Source organism: Electrophorus electricus, chromosome 7 (assembly GCF_013358815.1).
Source record: "Electrophorus electricus isolate fEleEle1 chromosome 7, fEleEle1.pri, whole genome shotgun sequence".
Lineage (NCBI taxonomy): Eukaryota > Metazoa > Chordata > Actinopteri > Gymnotiformes > Gymnotidae > Electrophorus > Electrophorus electricus.
In genome coordinates this window covers 47,501-68,906 of record NC_049541.1, presented here as the reverse complement: position 1 = coordinate 68,906, position 21,406 = coordinate 47,501, and the positions used below count along the sequence as shown (strand labels likewise).

Sequence of the window (21,406 nt, the reverse complement as noted above, 5' to 3'; positions counted from 1 at the left end):
GTGTGAGTGTGTGTGGGGGGTGTGTGAGTGTGTGTGTGTTGTGTGTGTGTGTGGGGTGTGAGTGGGGGGGTGTGAGTGTGTGGAGGGGGTGTGTGTGTGGGGGGGGTGAGTGTGTGTGTGGAGGGGGGGGTGAGTGTGTGTGGGGGGGTGTGAGTGTGTGTGGGGGGTGTGTGAGTGTGTGTGTGTTGTGTGTGTGTGTGGGGGGATGAGTGTGTGTGTGTTGTGTGTGTGGGGGGGATGAGTGTGTGTGTGTGTTGTGTGTGTGGGGGGGTGTGAGTGTGTGTGTGTTGTGTGTGTGTGTGGGGGGGGTGTGAGTGTGTGTGTGTTGTGTGTGTGTGTGGGGGGGGTGTGAGTGTGTGTGTGTTGTGTGTGTGTGTGGGGGGGGTGTGAGTGTGTGTGTGTTGTGTGTGTGTGTGGGGGGGTGTGAGTGTGTGTGTGTTGTGTGTGTGTGTGGGGGGGTGTGAGTGTGTGTGTGTTGTGTGTGTGTGTGGGGGGGATGAGTGTGTGTGTGTTGTGTGTGTGTGGGGGGGGGGATGAGTGTGTGTGTGTTGTGTGTGTGTGGGGGGGGATGAGTGTGTGTGTGTTGTGTGTGTGTGGGGGGGGTGTGTGAGTGTGTGTGTGTTGTGTGTGTGTGTGTGGGGGGTGTGTGAGTGTGTGTGTGTTGTGTGTGTGTGTGTGGGGGGTGTGTGAGTGTGTGTGTGTTGTGTGTGGGGGGTGTGAGTGTGTGGTGTGTGTGTGTGTGTGTGTGTGTGAGATGCCTCACACCAACTTACCACTACCTAGCAACACTCCACACAGTAACACATACTGCTGCTTTGCAACCGCAACACACTTTACATTTACGGCATTTAGCAGACGTTCTTATCCAGAGCGACTTACAAAAGTGCTTTGTCATTTACTCACAGAATATATGCAAAATACTAGTAATAATAGTGCAAAATGCCATCTTAAACAATGATAAGTGCTATAGTTTGTTAAAAAGCATAAATAGTGCCCTACAATAAGTACTAAATTAATTAGTCAATAAGGGAGCAGTGTCGGTTGTCCTTTAAATATTCTGCAAATAGATGGGTCTTCAGTCTGCATTTGAAATGGCACATCCTGCCATGCCACCTGTGCCAACTGTCTGCTTGGTGCTGACAAACCTCATGCCAACAGCTGTCAATTAATTAACACCTTGACCTCAGCAGGACAGACATTACAAGCAAGCAATCACAGACACACACGTGCAAACACACATGAGCAAACATGCACATGTGCTTTATGTAACTTTATGTAACTTATGTAGCTAGAGCTCACTCTGCTACTCCACCACCTCTCTAACCCTGCTCCCTCACCCTGGTTCCAGCTCATGCTGGACCAGTACTGGTTTTGGCTTTGGGTGACAGACTCGTCTTGGCCCCCCACCAGACTCACTGACATTTCACTCAAACTTTTCAGAGTCAAGGGACTCCAGGAAGGCCCAGGTGATTACAGGGTCCTAACATTTCCAAACCATCAACAACATGGTAACCTTTACTGACATTCAGTGAAACCAAGAAATCAACCCCTCTCTCTCAGCAAGCGTAACCTCTGAAGAGTTCAGTCCTTCCACTCAGTGTTTCAGTGGTGTAATATCAGAGTGTTTAACGTATGGGGCGTGATATCGGGGCAGGAGTCTCACATTGTAAGCCCATACTCACCCTCACACCATACTCAGTGGTACCGCTACTATTCTGTTTTTGCAGTAACTTTGCAAAATAACCTGCAGTGGTTATGTTGCCATGTTCCTTATAGTCATTTCTTAGATTACATGTCAAGGAGATGGAACTGAATAGGCAGGAAGTGCTGACATACCTTTCTTGAGCTGGATTCCGAGTCTCCGCCCAACTCTTTTGCTGAAGCCTGGAGTGTGGGAGGAGCTTGGAGCCCGCGGAGGGAAGGAGGCAGGGCCAGAAGGAGGCTTGCCCAATGAGCCCATTGTATGCAGTACAGGTTCGTTCCGTGGGACTGGCCCGTATTGGGCCGTTCTTTGAGGGGAGTGGTTGAGTTCAGGAGCGTCGATTGGCTCACTGGTGAGGGAGTCGGGGCTGAAGTGGCCAGGGTGGGTGTGGCTGAGGGCAGGGCTATGATTGCTGTAAGACATCTGCTCATACTCTGCCCTCATCGCCATGGGAACCACATGGAAAAGTATCAATGCAGACTGCATCGCCTGACGAAACACGTTTTGAGCTCTGACACACACACACACACGCGCGCGCACGCACACACACACACACGCGCACACACACACACACACACACACACACACACACACACACACACACACACAGAGAACAAGAGTTTGCTGTAAATGGGGGAGCTGGGTGGTCACAACACCCACACACACCCCCCCATCCCTTCAGCCACCCTCCTCCCCTCCCCCAAACCACTCTCTCACACACCTCCACACCCACACACAACCCCACACACACCCCACACAGGCCCCCATCCCTTCAGCCACCCTCATCCCCTTAACCCAAACCTCACACATCGACACATACATCTCTATATCCAAATCCACATTTCCACACCCACCCTTACCCACACCCCCACCATAAGAACACAGGAGAACATATAAAAACATGTAAAGGTACAAGAGAACAGTGCCTAATGGCTAAAGGTGAGTTGAGGAATAGAGGTCACAGGTCAGTCCTGAAGGACTTACTGTTCAAAGCGCACGTTGCACAGGTCTCTGTTGTTGATGCGAATGATGCAGTCATTCTCCTGGAACAAGCCCTGCTCCTGGGCACGCCCCCCCCACTCTAGACGCTTCACCAACAGACCCAGAGTCCTGCAGCACATGCACATACAATCTTCCTTAACCCTTATCATCAAAGTAAAAGTGAGAGATATTTATGAGATTCAGTGCTTCAAGATTCAGAGTGTTATAACACACTAAAGTCCCACAGACTTTTATATTACACTGTTTGATGTGTCTTACTGGTGATATGTGTGTGTGCGCGAGTATGCGTGCATGTATGTGAGTGTGTGTACATACATGTATGAGTGTGAGCACGTACGTGTGTGTCTGTCTCTCTCTTAAATCACACACACTCACCTGCGGTCACGACCACTGTAAGGCACAACATGGATACCCAGTGGTCCTCCATCATTAGACACCTCCACCAGCCGGACTATATCCCTGAGAACACACACACACAAGACACCTCCACCAGCCGGACTATATCCCAGAGAAAAACACACACACACACACACACACACACACACACACACACACACACACACACACACACACACACACACACACACACACACACACACACACACACACACACACACACACACACACACACACACACACACACACACGACACCTCTACCAGCCAGACTATATTCCCGAGAGAAGGTTGCATTTATAGATGTGCTGCTTGTATTTATGGACATGCCGTACAAATGAATGATTATTAATGAGAATGTCAATTATTAAAGTAATTAACATTCTCATTGAAGACTTTACTAATGATTAACTCAAACATTTATGAATTATTTATTCAAACCCTCAGACATTTTAGGACAGAAACAGTTAGCAATAGCAAAACCACATCAGTTTTTGAATGAAGTGAGTCAATAAATCAGTAAGCTGACAATTCAGAGTCAGTGAATCAGAGAGTCAGTGAATCAGAGAGTATGTTATTCTAATAGAAACTGCATAGCACAATAAGCTTATAAGAGCTCCATCACAGAGGAGGTTACCTGCATATCAAACTGAGGCACAAAGGTCAATAAACCACAGAATCAGCACACAGAGTAGACGTGATCAGAATGAGCGTGTGAGGCCAAGTGTGTGTGTGTGTGTATATGTGTGTTACAGAGAGAGAGACTTACTCCGGCGAGCTCACTCCTGTGTTCTCTAAGCTTGTGTCGGCACGTCCCACTGGATCAGCGCGGCTGTTCTCCTCCTCCTGGAACAACAGGACAGATCACAGGATCACTGTATGTGTACACAGGTACACATAAGCATGAAAACACACACACACACTTGATGGAGACTATTGCATCAATTATTCAGCAATGCCACATAATGAATCTGTATGTAAGTGTGTGTGTAATATACTCAGTATTCACTGAGTCACTGTGTGTGCTTTTAGGACCAGACTGATCACTGTGGTGTTAAAGATTAATGAGTGCCTGAGTAAGTTTGTAGGTGTGCGTTTGTGTTGGAATGTATCTATATGCACGTTTCTCTCTCCATCTCTCCCCCCCCCCCACACACACACACCCCCACACCGTGTCAGAGAACGCCATGAGCTCATTGGGTCCTGTGGTTGTGTGTGTATACACTAGATGTGTAAGGAGTGTGTGTGTGTGTGTGTGTGGGGGGGGGGGGAAGACTGTATTCTGTTTAGGTCTTCAGTCTGTTTCAGAGACAAATAATGCTCCTGTGTGCTCCTGGGTGACTGCAGGGAGCAGAAGAGATTAAATACAGAGGAATGAGACGAAAGGGGCAGCACACGCACACGAGCACAGAGCCAGAGCAGCACCTACTGGAGAGAGATGGGTGCCAGAGCAGTGTATTCAGCAGAGTACTCTTTCTTTTAGATAATAATAATTATTTTTAAGTATAATTTCAGAATATTATTCTAGGAGTATGAGTTCTCCTTGGAGTTATTTGGAAGAGTATTTTCTATCTTACAAAGAATTGTTCTTTTTCGAACGTTGTTTTTTATCTTCTAGAGAAGTATAGTAGTTTTTTGTGTATCTTTACTAAAGTATTTCCATCTTGGGTGACATTTCAATGTCAAATATCTTACTTTTTATTCTACACATTGTCTTGTTAATCTTTAATCAGTTTACTTTAGAGTAAACACAGGTGAATGGTGAATGAAGAATGAATGAACCTTGAACAGTGGTGGATGTGGCTTGAAAAATCATATTGATCTTAGCTCTGTGATTACTAAATTCGTGTGAATTATGCTAGCTAGCTAATGAATATCTAAGGGATAACTAGCTAAGCTTAGCTATCTTGCTAATTAATATCTCGCTAAGCTTAGCTAGCTAGCTAATGAATATCTAAGGGATAACTAGCTAAGCTTAGCTAGCGGAGTATTTCTGTAAGTAATTGTATATACAAGTGTACTGCACAAAAGCTGGTAAAAAGTGAAGCCACTATGTATCTACTTCCCTCTAGTGGCTGGGTGCAGTACAACATTTAACTCGTTAACGTTACTGCTCATTGTCATGTAGCCTATTTAAAAACATACCAAGTGTAATTACTAGCATGAATTATTACAGTTTCCACAAACCTATAATAAGACTGTTCGTGTATGAGCCGACAGGTGTGTGTAATATCAGTTTGTGTGTTTCATACTCAATATGCTTGATTTCATGCCTGGGCAGAGAAAAGGGAAACAATACAAGTTGCTTATCAATAAATATACAAACAGTTTCATTGTAGTGTTGTGGAACTGTGAAAGGTTAGGGATTAGGGATAGGGGTTAGGGTTAGGGTATGTATGAAATATTATGTATGTCCAGCCATTATCTTTAACCGTCAGGTTACATTAGTCACATATCAAATTTAAATGAATACTGCATACCGTCTTAATCAAGCAATAGCATACTTACTACAAACACTGACTAACCATCACACGTCAAAGCATCAGTGAACCGATAATCTTGTTACTGACATGACCACAATATAGAAATATATATACACATATGACCACAATACAAAAATTCACATTTTACAACTCAACATTATACACATGAATTGTCCACCACAGATCCTTTAAATACTAGAGTTAATGGGTGCACACTTACAGTAAATACAAACCAAAACAAATCCAAATTACAGGGGAACAAATAGCAATTTTCTTTTAGAGATAATATGCTATACCACCAGCTACAAATATTTTCATACAAGGTATGAAAATAAATTAATCTGGAACTTTTAAAACATCAGTTACAACAACATTGGCAGAAAAGGTCACGCAGATCTGATTATGCCATTAGCAATCCTAACCCTGAACCCTAACCGTAAACCCTAACCCCAAGTCCCAACCCCCAACCCTAACCCTAATCTCTACAATTAGTCCCCCATTACTGTGTAAAGTAAACTCAACCAGTATTGTTATATGTCAGTGAGATCTGCGGGCTAGAAAGAATAAAAAACAAACAAAAAAACACTTGCAGTTGGGACAAAACACCAACTTTATTTCATTGTGAATTCTGTACAGACGTCCTCCATGTAAACAGGCGTTTCCAGTCCTGCCAGCCGAGTGAAGCTTGGAAAATCTCCACACTTTCTTAACATTAAAAGAAGCACCAGCCTGTTTTGGTGCCAACTTACCCAATCAGACCCAGACTCAACCCAATCAGACCCAGTGTTATGCACGTGTTATGAGGGTTTATGTAAAGGTTATAGGACTTCATAAGCACGTGTTATGAGGGTTTATACCTGTTCCTGCCGCTCAAGCCAGCGATCCACCATTGGGTGATTGGCGCTTAAGGAGGACCGGGTGGTGTCTCGCTGGAACTCTCTCTGATTGGTCCAGTGGCCTAGATCACGGGGAAGACTCCGGTACGTATCTAAACTTCTACCCTGAAACAGACATGGAGAGCAGAGGAGATCACTAGGGGAGTGTGAGAGGGTAATGAGTAAACCCCAACCCCAACCCTAGATATCTCACTACTGTGAAAATGGACAGTCTACATTTCCTCACACACGTTCCTGGCCATCAGGATCACACACATCATCAGTGTGTTTAAAGTAAAAGCCTGGGGGGGATTGAGTAAGCACTTACTGATATATTCCAGCCTCCATCTCACACCAGTAAAGTTAGAGGGAGGGAAAGCTGGATACTGAGGAGACGTACATCATGTGTGGGAACTTTAGCATTGTGTTGCAATAAACATTAGTCTTCTATGACACCATATAAAAAATGATGAACTCAGTCACACACACACAGCTGTGGATGTGTTGCAAAGCCAGTACAAGCGAGCCAGATGCCACTGTCTCTAGAGTCTCCTCCACTGTCTCTCACATGATTCTTCAGCTAAAGCCAAAACAAACCTGCTAGGGACCAAACTAGTGTGTTCTGGTCAAATGAAGGCAGAAAACAGGCATAAAACAGGTAGAGCAGAAGCTAAAGGAAACAAAACATCACACTACAGGATCTGGTCTGGTGTTTCTCTTCTACTCCTCACTGAATTCTCTAAGGGTTCAGTGGTGATGACTGCATCCACATCACAGTGTTCAGTCTTTATCCAACCAGTTTTGTCCATACCACACAACGCTCATACATTAAAGTGACCAGAACTAGTGCAGAACTACTGTACTCTCGCTTTAGCACCAGGAACAGAAAAACAAGACGGTAACCAGTCAGTGAGCCCAGGCTTGGAGTAGCAATGGAGATCCAGTATAGACTCTGCACTAGCACGTGCACTAGCACGTGTCATGTACCTTCCCAGAGGAGCAGTGGGACTTCAGGAAGCCTGCCGTGGTGCACCAGCGGCTGGGGTTCTTTCTGGAAGGTTCTTCAGATTGAGAGAGTGGTTCAGAAAAGGACATCGATGCCAGGTTCAGTAATGCCGGATCACTACTGCGCCTGACTCGCAACGGCATGCCTGTGAGGAAGACAAGCAGAGAGGGGAAGATGGAGGAAAAGAGGGAAAAGAAACAACAGAGTGTCATTTAGTGAGAAAATGCAAATAATGTTATTTGGGAATTGTAATGTTAGCAAGCCTTTAAATGGCTACACTAGCTATCTTGCTTAGAGGGCTCAAAAATATTCTCATCGCAACTCAACAATCTGCTACCATAACTGATCCATTTGATAGTTATAAGATACCCAATGTTAGTTACAGTCTGTTGCATTTGCCAATGTGAGATTTAACTTGTTGGCTTACGTTAACAGGAAAGCTAGCAGTAATGTTATTAACTTACCAACAATATTTCAGGGAACTAAGTTTGTTTTCTAGCTAAAGTGTAGTTTCTAAGGTGTGTGTGTGTATATCTCCGCTCTATCATATTAATGTCACCTGTAGTCATTGCTTAGATTTTATGTGTAGGCTTTGCTCTCTTAGTTTGACTATTTGTCCTGTAACCAAGTCTGTCAACAAACCCACTCCACAAAGATATGCTTCTGGACAGTTTTGTGAAGATGATGATAAAGTTAGTCAGAGCCCTGTACTGTAACTCATACACATGGCTGGTTTATTACTACCTGTGGACATTCATGTAGTAGATACGTTTTTTATTTAAAATAAGTGCACTGCAGACAGAGTTCAGACGGTGCAGACAATAACTAAGTAATAACTATTTACAGTTAAATAAATGTTCATTTAAGTTCAGCAACTTTGTGTTTTATTTATTACTATTATTAATTGAATTATATTTTATAAAGTTGTGATATCACGTTTACGGCATTTAGCAGACACACTTATCCAGAGTGACTTACAAAAGTGCTTTGTCATTTACTCATAAAACACATCCTAGTACAGTACAGTAGGTTAGAGTCCAACATAACAATGAGCTAGAATACTGTAGAAATACAGGGATCACTGCTGATGCCTAGAAGTGCAAAATACATAAGGTCTCTCAAACAATGATAAGTGTAATAAACAATAAGTGCTAGAGTTTGTTAATATAATAATAAACAACACCCTACAATAAGTACTAATTTATTTAGTCAATATGGGAGCTGGTTTAGTTGTCCTTTAAATATTCCACGAATTGATGGGTCTTCAGTTTACGTTTGAAGACTGCAAGGGACTCTGCTGTCCGGACAGCAAGTGGGAGTTCATTTCACCATCTTGGAGCTAGGACAGAAAATAGTCTCAATGCTTGTCGGCCATGAGACTTGAAACCCGTTTCAAGCCTAGCCGTACTTGAGGTTCGAAGTACTCGAGGTGCAGATCGGGCTTTGACCATTGACCTCAAGTATGATGGGGCTCGTCCATTTTTGGCTTTGTAGGCAAGCATCAAGGTTTTAAATCTGATGCGTGCAGCTACTGGAAGCCAATGAAGGGAGCGCAGCAGTGGAGTGATGTGTGTGAACTTCAGAAGATTGAAGACCAGACATGCTGCTGCATTCTGCTGCAAGTTGTAGAGGTTTGATGGCTCTTGGAGGAAGACCAGCAAGTTGTGAGTTGCAGTAGTCGAGCTTTGAGATCACAAGAGACTGCACAAGCACCTGGGCAGCTTCCTGTCAGAGAAAGGGCCGAATCCTTACAAAGGACAAATCTGCAAGACCGGGTTAGATTGAGAACCACAACTGGTTGTCCAAAGTAATGCCTAGGCTACGGGCATAACCAATATTAGCCTTATATATCGGCCATCGGTTTCCCCGCTCTCTGAATATCAGGATAGTCTCTTAAAAAACTCATATCAGTCAACCACTACACTCAGTGTAAGCCTGGCCCCAGCCTTACTGTAAACCTCCCAAACCAATCAGCTTTCATCTGCTCATCTTCTGGTCCCTCAGAAACTGAAGTGACCATTTTGTTCTATCCTTGATAATTAAGTGGAACAAAATCTTCCCCACTGTTTAAAGGCCGTATCTGCGCTAACACTGAATCACAAAAGGTGCCAAGATAAACTGGAAGCCCTCCACAGTGTCTAACCCAGTGAGCATCCAGTGTTCAGCACAGTGTCTAACCCAGTTAGCGTCCAGTGTTCAGCACAGTGTCTAATCCAGTGTTCAGTATAGTGTCTACCCAGTAAGTTTCCAGTGTTCAATATAGTGTTTAACTCAGTGAGTGTCCAGTGTTCAGTACAGTGTCTAACCCAGTGATCATCCAGTGTTCAGCACAGCGTCAGACCCAGAGTTCAGCACAGTGTCTAACCCAGTGAGCATCCAGTGCTCAGTATATTGTTTAACCCAGTGTTCAGTACAGTGTATAGCACTGTGAGTGTCCAGACAAGTATGGGGAATATTAGCCCTACTGCCACTCACTGGTGCGTAGGGTGGAGGGTGTGACCTCAATCTCACTGTTGGGTTGGTAAGAGTGGAAAGTTTGGAATGCAGACAAAGGGGTGGAGCACACCACGTCTCCCGAGAAGAGATCAGGAGACTGGGTGCCTGTGGAGCTCGCACTGGTTCCATCGCCTCCGGTATGGGGCTCCTGTTCTTCATACACAGCCACCAACTACACACAGACACACACACAGAGAGAGAGAGAGAGAGAGAGAGAGAGAGAGAGCACGCCACTGATGTTAATTAACAATGGTATAAATTATGCTCTTCACTGCTTTAACTAATTTTATTCAATAAATAAATTTTGATTTATAAGTTTAAAAAGCATGCAAGAGAAGATTTTATGAGATTGTGTGTCGGGGTATGAGTGTGTGATGGAATTTTATTTTTATATATCACACACACACACATATACACATACATTATATTATATATATATATATATATATATATATATATATATATATATATATATATATATATATATATATATATATATATATATATATATATATATATATATATGCACATGTCCTCAATTACTGCACTCTGTTGATGTTCCCATGACTGAGTCCCTGAAGACATTGAGGTATGTGGGACAGAGGGAACTCATGCTTTAAAAAGAACATCTGATCCCTATTATGTATGTGTATGTGTGTTGTGGGTGGGTGCGTGTGTGTCTGTGTGTGTGCGTGTGTGTGCGTGTGTGTGTGTGCACGCTGTGGGGGTGTGGGAAGTGAGTGGTCTTTTCTGGGCCATGGTCTCATGTGGCTGCTTTAAGCAGCAAGACTGGGTTTGCCGGGCAGCGGGGAGGGACCGTGTCCTCTCTGAGCATGTAAGAGATTTGACAAGGTCACCAGCATTATTTTGGACTTTGATGGTGAGCACAAAATATTAATGCTCATTCAATTTAATTCAATCTTAATATTCACTTCACACAACTATATGGAGAAGCAAAGCACTTGGTCTAACAGGAACAGTGTGTGCTGAATGTTACTGGACAATACAAGTCCTGAGGCCTAACCCAATAGACAGAGACCCTAACCCTAACCCAATAGACAGAGACCCTAACCCTAGCCCAATAGACAGAGACTCTAACCCTAACCGTATCCCTAAACCAGTAGATTGAGACCCCTAAACCCTAACCCTAAACCTGGTCACACAGTAGTGTTTTATATTACATTCCTTCTGCTCACATCTTTTCTTTGAAGGCTTCATTAGTGTTCATACCTACTTCAGTGTACAATTTTCACTACTGTGTATGTGTTTTGATGTATGTGTCTACATCACCATTTATCTTACTTCTCTATATCACCATATACTCCCAGGGTTAAACCCTACTCCTCTATAATACTACACATTTCCAAGAATTTATGATAAAGTGGCGTTATTTAGCCAATGAACGGTTAGAGGTGCTGGTTTCAGTTTTCCTCAGCACTTTTAACAGTTCATGACTACAACAGACTCACACTAGCAGAAATGTGTTCAGACCCCAGAGATGATGCACACACAGTAAATATCACAGCATCCACAGAGATCACAGAGAGCATGGAGTAAGTGTGTGACACTAGGGTTAGGGTTTGGACTGAGACTAGGGACTGATACAGGTATAAGGGTTGGGGGTTCACACTATGACACTACTAACCATGATTTCAGTCTCCAATCCGAGAATGTAGCCTGTGTCTAAACAGAGAAGAACTTCTAAAAACCCTTCTCTCACATACCATCATCAAATTGTGTAACTCCCACAGCTGAGATGAATCTTGCAATATTAAGAAATCTGTTATTACTTTGACACACACAGCCTCTCTCTCACACACGCGCGCGCACACACGCACGCACGCACGCGCGCACACACACGCGCGCGCACACACACGCGCGCGCACACACACACGCGCGCACACACACACGCGCGCGCGCACGCAGGTAAAAAGTGACAAGTGTGATAGGAAGGTCCTGACAAGAAGTTCCCAGGAGAACCATACAAGTTTGTGCTGGTAAAATTAGTTTGTCTGCATCGTTGAAATGAAAAACATGTGGGGAAACAGTGATGAATAAGTGAAAAGGTTTACTTATTAATCCAGTAGACCTTGTATGGGGTCTAGTTTTTATATCACACTACTAAACCTGCTATATAACAGCTGGGTCTAATTTAATAGTGCCTCAACACTCACAAACAGAGTCTGTGTGCGTGCGTGTTGCCTAGTTGGGGCTAAAAATCTTAATCAGACCTCCTTTTTCCTTGTCTGATCAGATTTGTGTCTCTTGCACACCATCAGTCTGCGTTTATTTCTTGAAAATGGCTGCACAAAACTATCAGTCCTGGTTATCATTGTAATATTCATCCCACTCCAAACAAAGTTAAGATACTATGTGCTCAGATGTGGGAATAAGGGTGTGTGTTTGGGGGGTGTCCCTACTAAATCAGATATTATAACTCGGGATGTCTGATGCTTTCTGTTTACGGTCTGTAACTTCCTGTCCAAAGAAAGAAAAAAGAAGTTGTCACCGAGGGGGTCGGAGACTCAGTGAGCATGTATGTGCACAGTGTTTAGCTGTAAGAACAGACACATGAAACACAGAAAAGAAGTTTCGAAAACATTCATTCATTCATTCATTCATTCTTACATGGAACACCTTAACACTTAAAAAACCCAGGATTAGGGTTAGGACTAGGGTTTGGGCTAGGATTAGGGTTAACTGGGATTATGGTTAATTAGGATTAGGGTTAGGGCTAGGGTTAATTAGGATTAGGGTTAGGGCTAGAGCTAATTAGGATTAGGGTTAGGGCTAGGGTTAATTAGGGTTAGGGCTAGGGTTAATTAGGATTAGGGCTAGGGTTATGGTTAATTAGGATTAGGGTTAGGCCTAAGGTTAATTAGGGTTAGGGCTAGGGTCATGGTTAATTAGGATTAGGGCTAGGGATAGGGCTAGGGTTATGGTTAATTAGGATTAGGGATAGGGTGAATTAGGATTAGGGTTAATGTGTTTCCAGGTCATCAATAATCCACACTAGCCTGTCACTTACAGAAAGTCTGTAGTGTTCACAAATGCAGAAAGGTGATTTTTTTTTGTGTGTGTGTGTGTGTGTGTGTGTGTGTGTGTGTGTGTGTGTGTCTGTCTCTGGGCCCCTCACTGTCAACTTTGGACTAACAGCTCCCCCTGTTGCTTGATAGTGTAACTGCAATATTCCACTTGTGAGCAGATATGCCTGCACCAGTACATCTACATCCTACCACAGTACTGGAATCTTGCACATCTGCATTGAGTTGAAAGATCAAATTTTGGAGCTGAATCCAGACCTCAGTCAAAATGTCCTGGATGAGCCGTTATATGGAACTATAACATTAGTCCACAACCAACAGGGTTTACAAAGTTTGCTGAGTTACAGCATTAAGTGTAGAAAATACTTTTTGCTCTTCTGTATATAATTAATAAATCATATATGCTGTTTATAGTGGATGCTGTACTGGGCTCAGTGTGGCATGCACAGAAGCAGTTGTCCCTTGTAATTCTGTCCCCAACGGGGCCCCCTCCTCCCGACAGGCGGCACTGTTCCTGCCGGTGTATCATCAGACATCAGGGCCAGGGTGAAAGTGCCAAGCCCACTGGGGTATTTTAAGTTTGTTTATTTAAGTTTGTTTATTATTAGAATAAGTTTAAAACACTGTGACTGCATTACTCACAATAACAAAAAGAAAGCATATATGTCTAATGCACACATGAACAGGGTCCAGTGGTCTCAGACATGTTAGGAAACACTCCACGACTACCCTGACTCTGTCTTCTCTCTCTTTGGATACAGTTACTAATTCTTTCATTTCTACACTCTCCTCATCAATGAATCTTCTGTGCCCTCTCTCCTCTAGACCTGCTAAGTCCTCCCCACCTGCCCCCTGGCTAACAGAAACACTTCGCTACCAAAGGAGAGAACCAAGTACTGCAGAGAGGTGGTTGAGGAAATCTCACCTAGATTCACACCTCAGCTCATACCAGTCTCTCCTTTCCAAGTTCTTACCAGAAGTAACAGCCGCAAAGTCATCCTTCTACACAGAAAAATTCGAATCAGCAGCATACGATCCACGCAAGCGCTTCACTATTTTTTGAATCCTCCTCCTCCTTCCTCATCTCTTACTCCAAAGGATTTTATCACCTTCTTTGAGGAGAAGGTTGCAGCAATCTGCCAATCTGCCAGTCTCTTTTCCTCTGTTCCCACTCCTCCAAGCAATGTGCATTCCCCAACATCCAACTCTTCTTTTTCTCCTCTCCTCAGATGAAATTCTTCAACTCCTGACTTCCAGCAATCTGACTACATGTCTGCTGGATCCAATTCCTTCCACTCTGTTCCAGACAATCGCAAGAGATCTGCTTCCTTTCATCTCTGTCATCATCAACAACTCCTTATCTTCTGGATACGTACCAACTGCATTCAAAACTGCCAGGGTGGTACCAAGCCTCTAGAAGGCCACACTTGACAGCTCCAACGTTACCAACTACAGACTGGTATCACTTCTCTTTTCTCTCAAAAGCCCTTGAAACAAGCAGTTTATAATCAATTGTCTCTTTTCCTCACCCAGAACCAGCTGCATGATCCCAATCAGTCTGGCTACAAACTGGCACATTCTACAGACACGGCCCTCATAGCAGTGACGGAAAAACTTCATGCTGCTAAAGCTGCCATACGGTCATCTGTTTTGATTCTTGTGGACCTTACAGCAGCCTTTGACACAGTGAACCACAACATTCTTTTTCTGTTCTCTCCAGGCTTGGTGTGACTGGCTCTGCTTGGAGATGGTTTCAGTCCTATCTGGAGGGACGGTCCTATCAGGTGACATGGAGAGGATCCACATCTAAACCGTGTAGACTCTCCACTGGTGTTCCACAGGGCTCAGTATTAGGCCCCCTTCTCTTTGTATACTCGTTCTCCTGGTGCTGTAATATCTTCTCAAGGTTTCTCCTACCACTGCTATGCTAATGACACAGAGAAATAATTGTTTCTTTTCCACCCTCTGACACGCAGGTCTCGAGATGCATCTCAGCATACTGGACTGACATCGCGTCATGGATGACAGCCCACCACCTGAAGCTCAACCCCAATAAAACAGAGCTTCTGTTCATCCCAGGTACTCCAAACCCTTACCATGACCACACAGTTTCCTTCGAGAACTCCCTGGTATCACCATCCGAAGCTGCCCGTAGCCTGGGCATAACTTTGGACAAAACTTTTCTCCTTTGTAACGAAGGATTTGGCCCTTTCTCTCGCAGGAAGCTACCCAGGTGCTTGTGCAGTCTCTTGTGATCTCAAAGCTAGACTACCGCAACTCGCTACTTGCTGGTCTTCCTCTAAGAGCCATCAAAGCGCTACAACTTGACCAGAATGCAGCAGCATGACTGGTCTTCAATCTTCCGAAGTTCACACGTTACTCCACTTCACTCCCTTCATTGGCTCCCTGTAGCTGCACGCATCAGATTTAAAACCTTGATGCTTGCCTACAAATCCAAAAATGGACCAGCCTCTTCATACATGAACTCAATGGTCAAAGCCCGATCTGTACCTCGAGTACTTCGAACCTCAAGTACGGCTCCGCTTGAAATACCTTGTTACAAGACTCATGGACGACAAGCAGAGAGACCATTTTCTGTCCAGTCTCCAAGATGGTGGAATGAACTCCCACTTGCTGTCCGGACAGCAGAGTCCCTTAAAGTCTTCAAATGCAGACTGAAGACCCATCTATTTGCAGAATATTTAAAGGACAACTGACACTGCTTCCACATTGACTGACTTAGTACTTATTGTACATAGTACTTAGTATATAGTACTTATTGTAGGGTATTGTTTATGTTGTTTAACAAACTCTAGCACTTGTTTATTGCACTTATTACTGTTTAAGATAGACCTTATTTATTTTGTACTTCTAGGTATCAGCATTGCTCCCTGTATTCTACAGTATTCTAGTTCATTGGTATGTTGGACTCTAACCTAAAGTACTGTACTAGGATGTTCTATGTGAAGATGACAAAGCACTTTGTAAGTCACTCTGGATAAGAGCATCTGCTACTAGACATAAATGTCCTTCAGTATGGTGTTTGGTCCTGAGAGAGAGTAGCGGTCCTGTCTTACTGTGCTCTCCCTTCCAAAATACAAATTCACATATAAGGCCTATGCAATCAATCAATCTCTGTCTGTCTGTCTACTCAGAACACCAACAAAATTGGGGTATGCCCCAGTACCGTCCACCAGAGGGCATAAAGGTTCTTCAGAAAACCAGACTGTTCTACAATTTAAAAGAAATCGCTCGACAGTATCTTCTCATACTCAGAGTAAATAATCTGAATAAATAAAACGTCTGTTGTAAAAAGCACTATATAAATGAAATATTTCATATCCTTCACAGCTGTCCACCTCCGTCCCCAAATACTGATTTTGTATCTGAGTGTCACACGCAAACATCAAATCAACCAGCAATGGAAGCTGTGAGGACAGCAAAAACAAAATCACAAACTCCGCAAGGTATGGAGAAAGTAGAGAAGAAGAGAGAAGAAGTGATGAGAAGAAGAGAAGAAAAGAGAAGTAGAGAAGAGAAGAGATGTGTGTAATGTTTTGCTCCATCATCAGATGAGTTGCACCAATCCATCAAACACTATTAGCCATAACTGAGTCCTGGGTTAGGGTTGAGTCTAACTGCTCCTTATCTGAAGGACTAGGGTAATGTTAGGGTTGAGTCAAGGTTGGTCTTAGGGTTGAGTCTAACTGCGCCTTATGTGAAGGATGGACTCATTTCCTACTATCAGGGTGATGTTAGCTAATCACAGCCATCAGAGTTATGCTAGTCAATCTCCATCATCTATAGGGACTTGACATCACCCCGTAAAAACTATATTCAACTCTATACCACCATCACTATATTCAACTCTATACCACTATCACTATATTCAACTCTATACCACTATCACTATATTCAACTCTATACCACTATCACTATATTCAACTCTATACCACTATATCACTATATTCAGCTTTATACCCCTAAAGCCTCAGATTTCACAATGACAAACAGATTTAACCATGAAGTCATAATCAAGTAAAGGAGTGCGAAGAATTCGAGTGTGTGCAAGAAACACACACACCCACAGTATGGGAATCTGGGGCAGGGTGTGTGTTGTCTCTGATAAGGTGATGGGATATTACATGGATACTGGCCAATATTTGGGGGTGTGGGGTTATTCGACACGTGGAACTAAATTTGGAACCTTAGTGTACTACCAGCATGTAAAACATCAGTTAGTCATCCATGCAGACAGACTGCAACAGACATACAGAGAGTGACAGACAGGCAGGTCCTTGTGTATAAAATAAGTAAGACTAATAACATGTTGGTCTGGGAGTGCTTGTGTGTGTTGTGGGAACAGCTGCTGGAGGTGCTGAGACAACTGAAGCAAATTTTCAATAACTACATATGAAAGAGTAAAGATTACACACACTCACCCAGACGGACGCTCATTCTCACTCACTGACGGACGCTTGCCCACACACTCACCTGCACACTCACTCTCACACATGCTTGCCCACACGCTCACTCACAAACTCACCTGCACTCTCACACACATGCTCACCTACCCCACCCGTTTTAGAGCAGCACTCACTCTGTCTTTGTCGTCTGCGACGTCACACAGCACGTCATCTAGGTCTAGTATCCCTCCATCACCATGTTCCAACCTATGGACCTGAACCCAGTAGCCTGCATCCTAAGAGACAGAGAGATTCAGAAACTTACTCAAATATCCGTCTTCATAAAATAGCACAGTGTAACATTGTATCAAACAGTGTAGTGTAACAGTGTAATGGTGTAACAAACGGTGTAACAGGGTAACAGCATAACAGGGTAACAAACAGTGTAACACACTGTGTAACAATGTATCAAACAGCAGAACTAAAACAGCACAAACATTTCTTGTGTGCATCAAAAAGTAAATGCTTTCTAGGGATATTTCCCCCAATGTCTTCTGATGTCCCTCACATGTAGGAAGGCTGCTATGACTTTCATGGTGTGCCATTTTGCTGTTCTCACATCACAAAGAAAGCGTCTATAAGAAGCAGTTATAAAGATGTTTGGAGCACAGCCCTCATTACTATCACACAAACACTCACTCACTGTCTGTCTAACCCTCACACACACCGTCTAAGCCTCGCACCAACACACTCACTGTCTAAGCCTCGCACCAACACACTCACTGTCTAAGCCTCGCACCAACACTGTAACCCGCGCACCCACACTCACGCACCGTCTAACCCGCGCACCCACACTCACGCACCGTCTAACCCGCGCACCCACACTCACGCACCGTCTAACCCGCGCACCCACACTCACGCACCGTCTAACCCGCGCACCCACACTCACGCACCGTCTAACCCTCGCACCAACACACACACCTTCTAACCCTCACACCAACACACTCACTGTCTAACCCTCGCACCAACACACTCACCGTCTAACCCTCACACTGTCTAACTCTCGCATCAACACTTTCACTGTAACACTCGCACCAACACTCACACTGTATAACCATCACACTTACATTGTCTAACCCTCACACCAACACTCTCACACTGTCTAACCCTCCCACAAAACACACACTCCCACTGTAACCCTCACACAGTCAAACCCTCACACAAACACACTCACTGTCTAACCCTCACACCAACACACACTGTCTAACCCTCACACTCACACTGTCTAACCCTCACACCAACACTCACATTGTCTAACCATCACACTTACACTGTCTAACCCTCGCACCAATACACACACTGTCTAATCCTCGCACCAACACACTCACACTGTAACCCTCGTACACTCACACAGTCAAACCCTCACAAACACACACAGTCTAACCCTCACACTGCCACGCACACTCCCACAGTCTAACCCTCACACTGCCACACACTCCCAGTCTGACCCTCACACTGCCACATATACTCCCACAGTCTGACCCTCACACTCGCTGTCTAACCCTCACACCTACCGTCTGACCCGCGCACCCGCACCCCCACACACAGCCACCGTCTGACCCGCGCACCCCCACGCTGCGACCGCCTGACCCTCGCACCCACAGTCTAACCCTCGCACCCACAGCCTAACCCTCGCACCAACACCCACTCCCACAGCCTAACCCTCGCACCAACACCCACTCCCACAGCCTAACCCTCGCACCAACACCCACTCCCACAGCCTAACCCTCGCACCAACACCCACTCCCACAGTCTAACCCTCGCACCAACACCCACAGTCTAACCCTCGCACCAACACCCACAGTCTAACCCTCGCACCAACACCCACAGTCTAACCCTCGCACCAACACCCACTCCCACAGTCTAACCCTCGCACCAACACCCACTCCCACAGTCTAACCCTCGCACCAACACCCACTCCCACAGTCTAACCCTCGCACCAACACCCACTCCCACAGTCTAACCCTCGCACCAACACCCACTCCCACAGTCTAACCCTCGCACCAACACCCACTCCCACAGTCTAACCCTCGCACCAACACCCACTCCCACAGTCTAACCCTCGCACCAACACCCACACCCACAGTCTAACCCTCGCACCAACACCCACACCCACAGTCTAACCCTCGCACCAACACCCACACCCACAGTCTAACCCTCGCACCAACACCCACACCCACAGTCTAACCCTCGCACCAACACCCACACACACTGTCTAACCCTCACACCTTCACTGTCTAACCCTCGCACCCACACTCTCACAGTCAAACAGCAGAACAAAAACAGCACACTCTTGTGTGCATCAAAAAGTAAATGCTTTCTAGGGATATTTCCCCCAATGTCTTCTGATGTCCCTCACATGTAGGAAGGCTGCTATGACTTTCATGGTGTGCCGTTTTGCTGTTCTCACATCACAAAGAAAGCGTCTATAAGAAGCAGTTATAAAGATGTTTGGAGCACAGCCCTCATTACTATCACACAAACACTCCCACTCCCACTGTCTAACCCTCACACTGTCTAACCCTCGCACCAACACTCACACAGTCAAACCCTCACACAAACACAGTCAAACCCTCACACAAACACACACAGTCAAACAACACTCACACTGTATAACTATCACACTTACATTGTCTAACCCACACAGTCAAACCCTCACACACACACACACACACAGTCAAACCCTCACACACACACAGTGTCAAACCCTCACACACACACACACAGTCAAACCCTCACACACACACACAGTCAAACCCTCACACACACACACAGTCAAACCCTCACACACACACACAGTCAAACCCTCACACACACACACAGTCAAACCCTCACACACACACACAGTCAAACCCTCACACACACACACAGTCAAACCCTCACACACACACACAGTCAAACCCTCACACACACACACACAGTCAAACCCTCACACACACACACACAGTCAAACCCTCACACACACACACACAGTCAAACCCTCACACACACACACACAGTCAAACCCTCACACACACACACACAGTCAAACCCTCACACACACACACACAGTCAAACCCTCACACACACACAGTCAAACCCTCACACACACACACAGTCAAACCCTCACACACACACAGTCAAACCCTCACACACACACACACAGTCAAACCCTCACACACACACACACAGTCAAACCCTCACACACACACGGTCAAACCCTCATACACACACAGTCAAACCCTCATACACACACAGTCAAACCCTCACACACACACAGTCAAACCCTCACACACACACAGTCAAACTCTCACACACACACAGTCAAACCCTCACACACACAGTCAAACCCTCACACACACACACACACAGTCAAACCCTCTCACTGTCTAACCCTCGCATCAACCCTCACACTGTCTAACCATCACACACTGTCTAACCCTCGTACCAACACACACACTCACTGTCTAACCTTCACATAAACACACACTCACACAGTCTAACCCTCGCACCAACACACGCTCACACAGTCTAACCCTCACACCAACACACGCTCACACAGTCTAACCCTCGCACCAACACACGCTCACACAATCTAGCCCTCACACACTAACACTGTCTAACCCTCACACAAACACCTCTACACTGTGTGCTAAATAAGGGTGTAGTAACATGAGAGATCCTTTCTGAGATAGTGAAGACTATCTTAGGGGTGTGTGTGTAAATTGAGAGGCCCTCCTCTGTTAAAGTTAATGACAATGAATGTGTGTATCAGATTTCTCAGGTCACATGGCTCACTGCAGATAGGCCCATATCCACCTAGGTCACATGACTCACTGCGTTCTCCTTTGCAGGGTGAAGTACTGATTAGCAGCTTGGCAACAGTGGGAACAGTGGTGGTGAGCTCCCCCTTGCTGATGTCATAAGGCAACACAAGACTTTATATAGAGAAGCATTTG

At 44.9% G+C, this 21,406-nt stretch overlaps 1 protein-coding gene across 5 annotated transcripts in view; it reads right to left on the bottom strand.

Moving 5' to 3' along the window:
- The window catches only part of pard3ab (par-3 family cell polarity regulator alpha, b), a 60,076-nt gene that overhangs the window by 31,902 nt on the left and 6,768 nt on the right, over positions 1 to 21,406 (bottom strand). For 4 of the 5 annotated variants that reach the window (XM_027032224.2, XM_027032227.2, XM_027032226.2 and 1 more), the window contains exons 2-9: positions 17,603 to 17,704; positions 9,938 to 10,130; positions 7,444 to 7,607; positions 6,439 to 6,582; positions 3,868 to 3,944; positions 3,080 to 3,163; positions 2,687 to 2,812; positions 1,837 to 2,213 (exon numbers count right to left, since the gene is read on the bottom strand). In XM_027032224.2, the coding sequence (XP_026888025.2) occupies positions 1,837 to 2,213; positions 2,687 to 2,812; positions 3,080 to 3,163; positions 3,868 to 3,944; positions 6,439 to 6,582; positions 7,444 to 7,607; positions 9,938 to 10,130; positions 17,603 to 17,704 (1,267 nt within the window). Of the gene's footprint in view, positions 1 to 1,836; positions 2,214 to 2,686; positions 2,813 to 3,079; positions 3,164 to 3,867; positions 3,945 to 6,438; positions 6,583 to 7,443; positions 7,608 to 9,937; positions 10,131 to 17,602; positions 17,705 to 21,406 lie in introns of those variants that run through there. The other variant, XM_035527731.1, reaches the window with a different exon arrangement.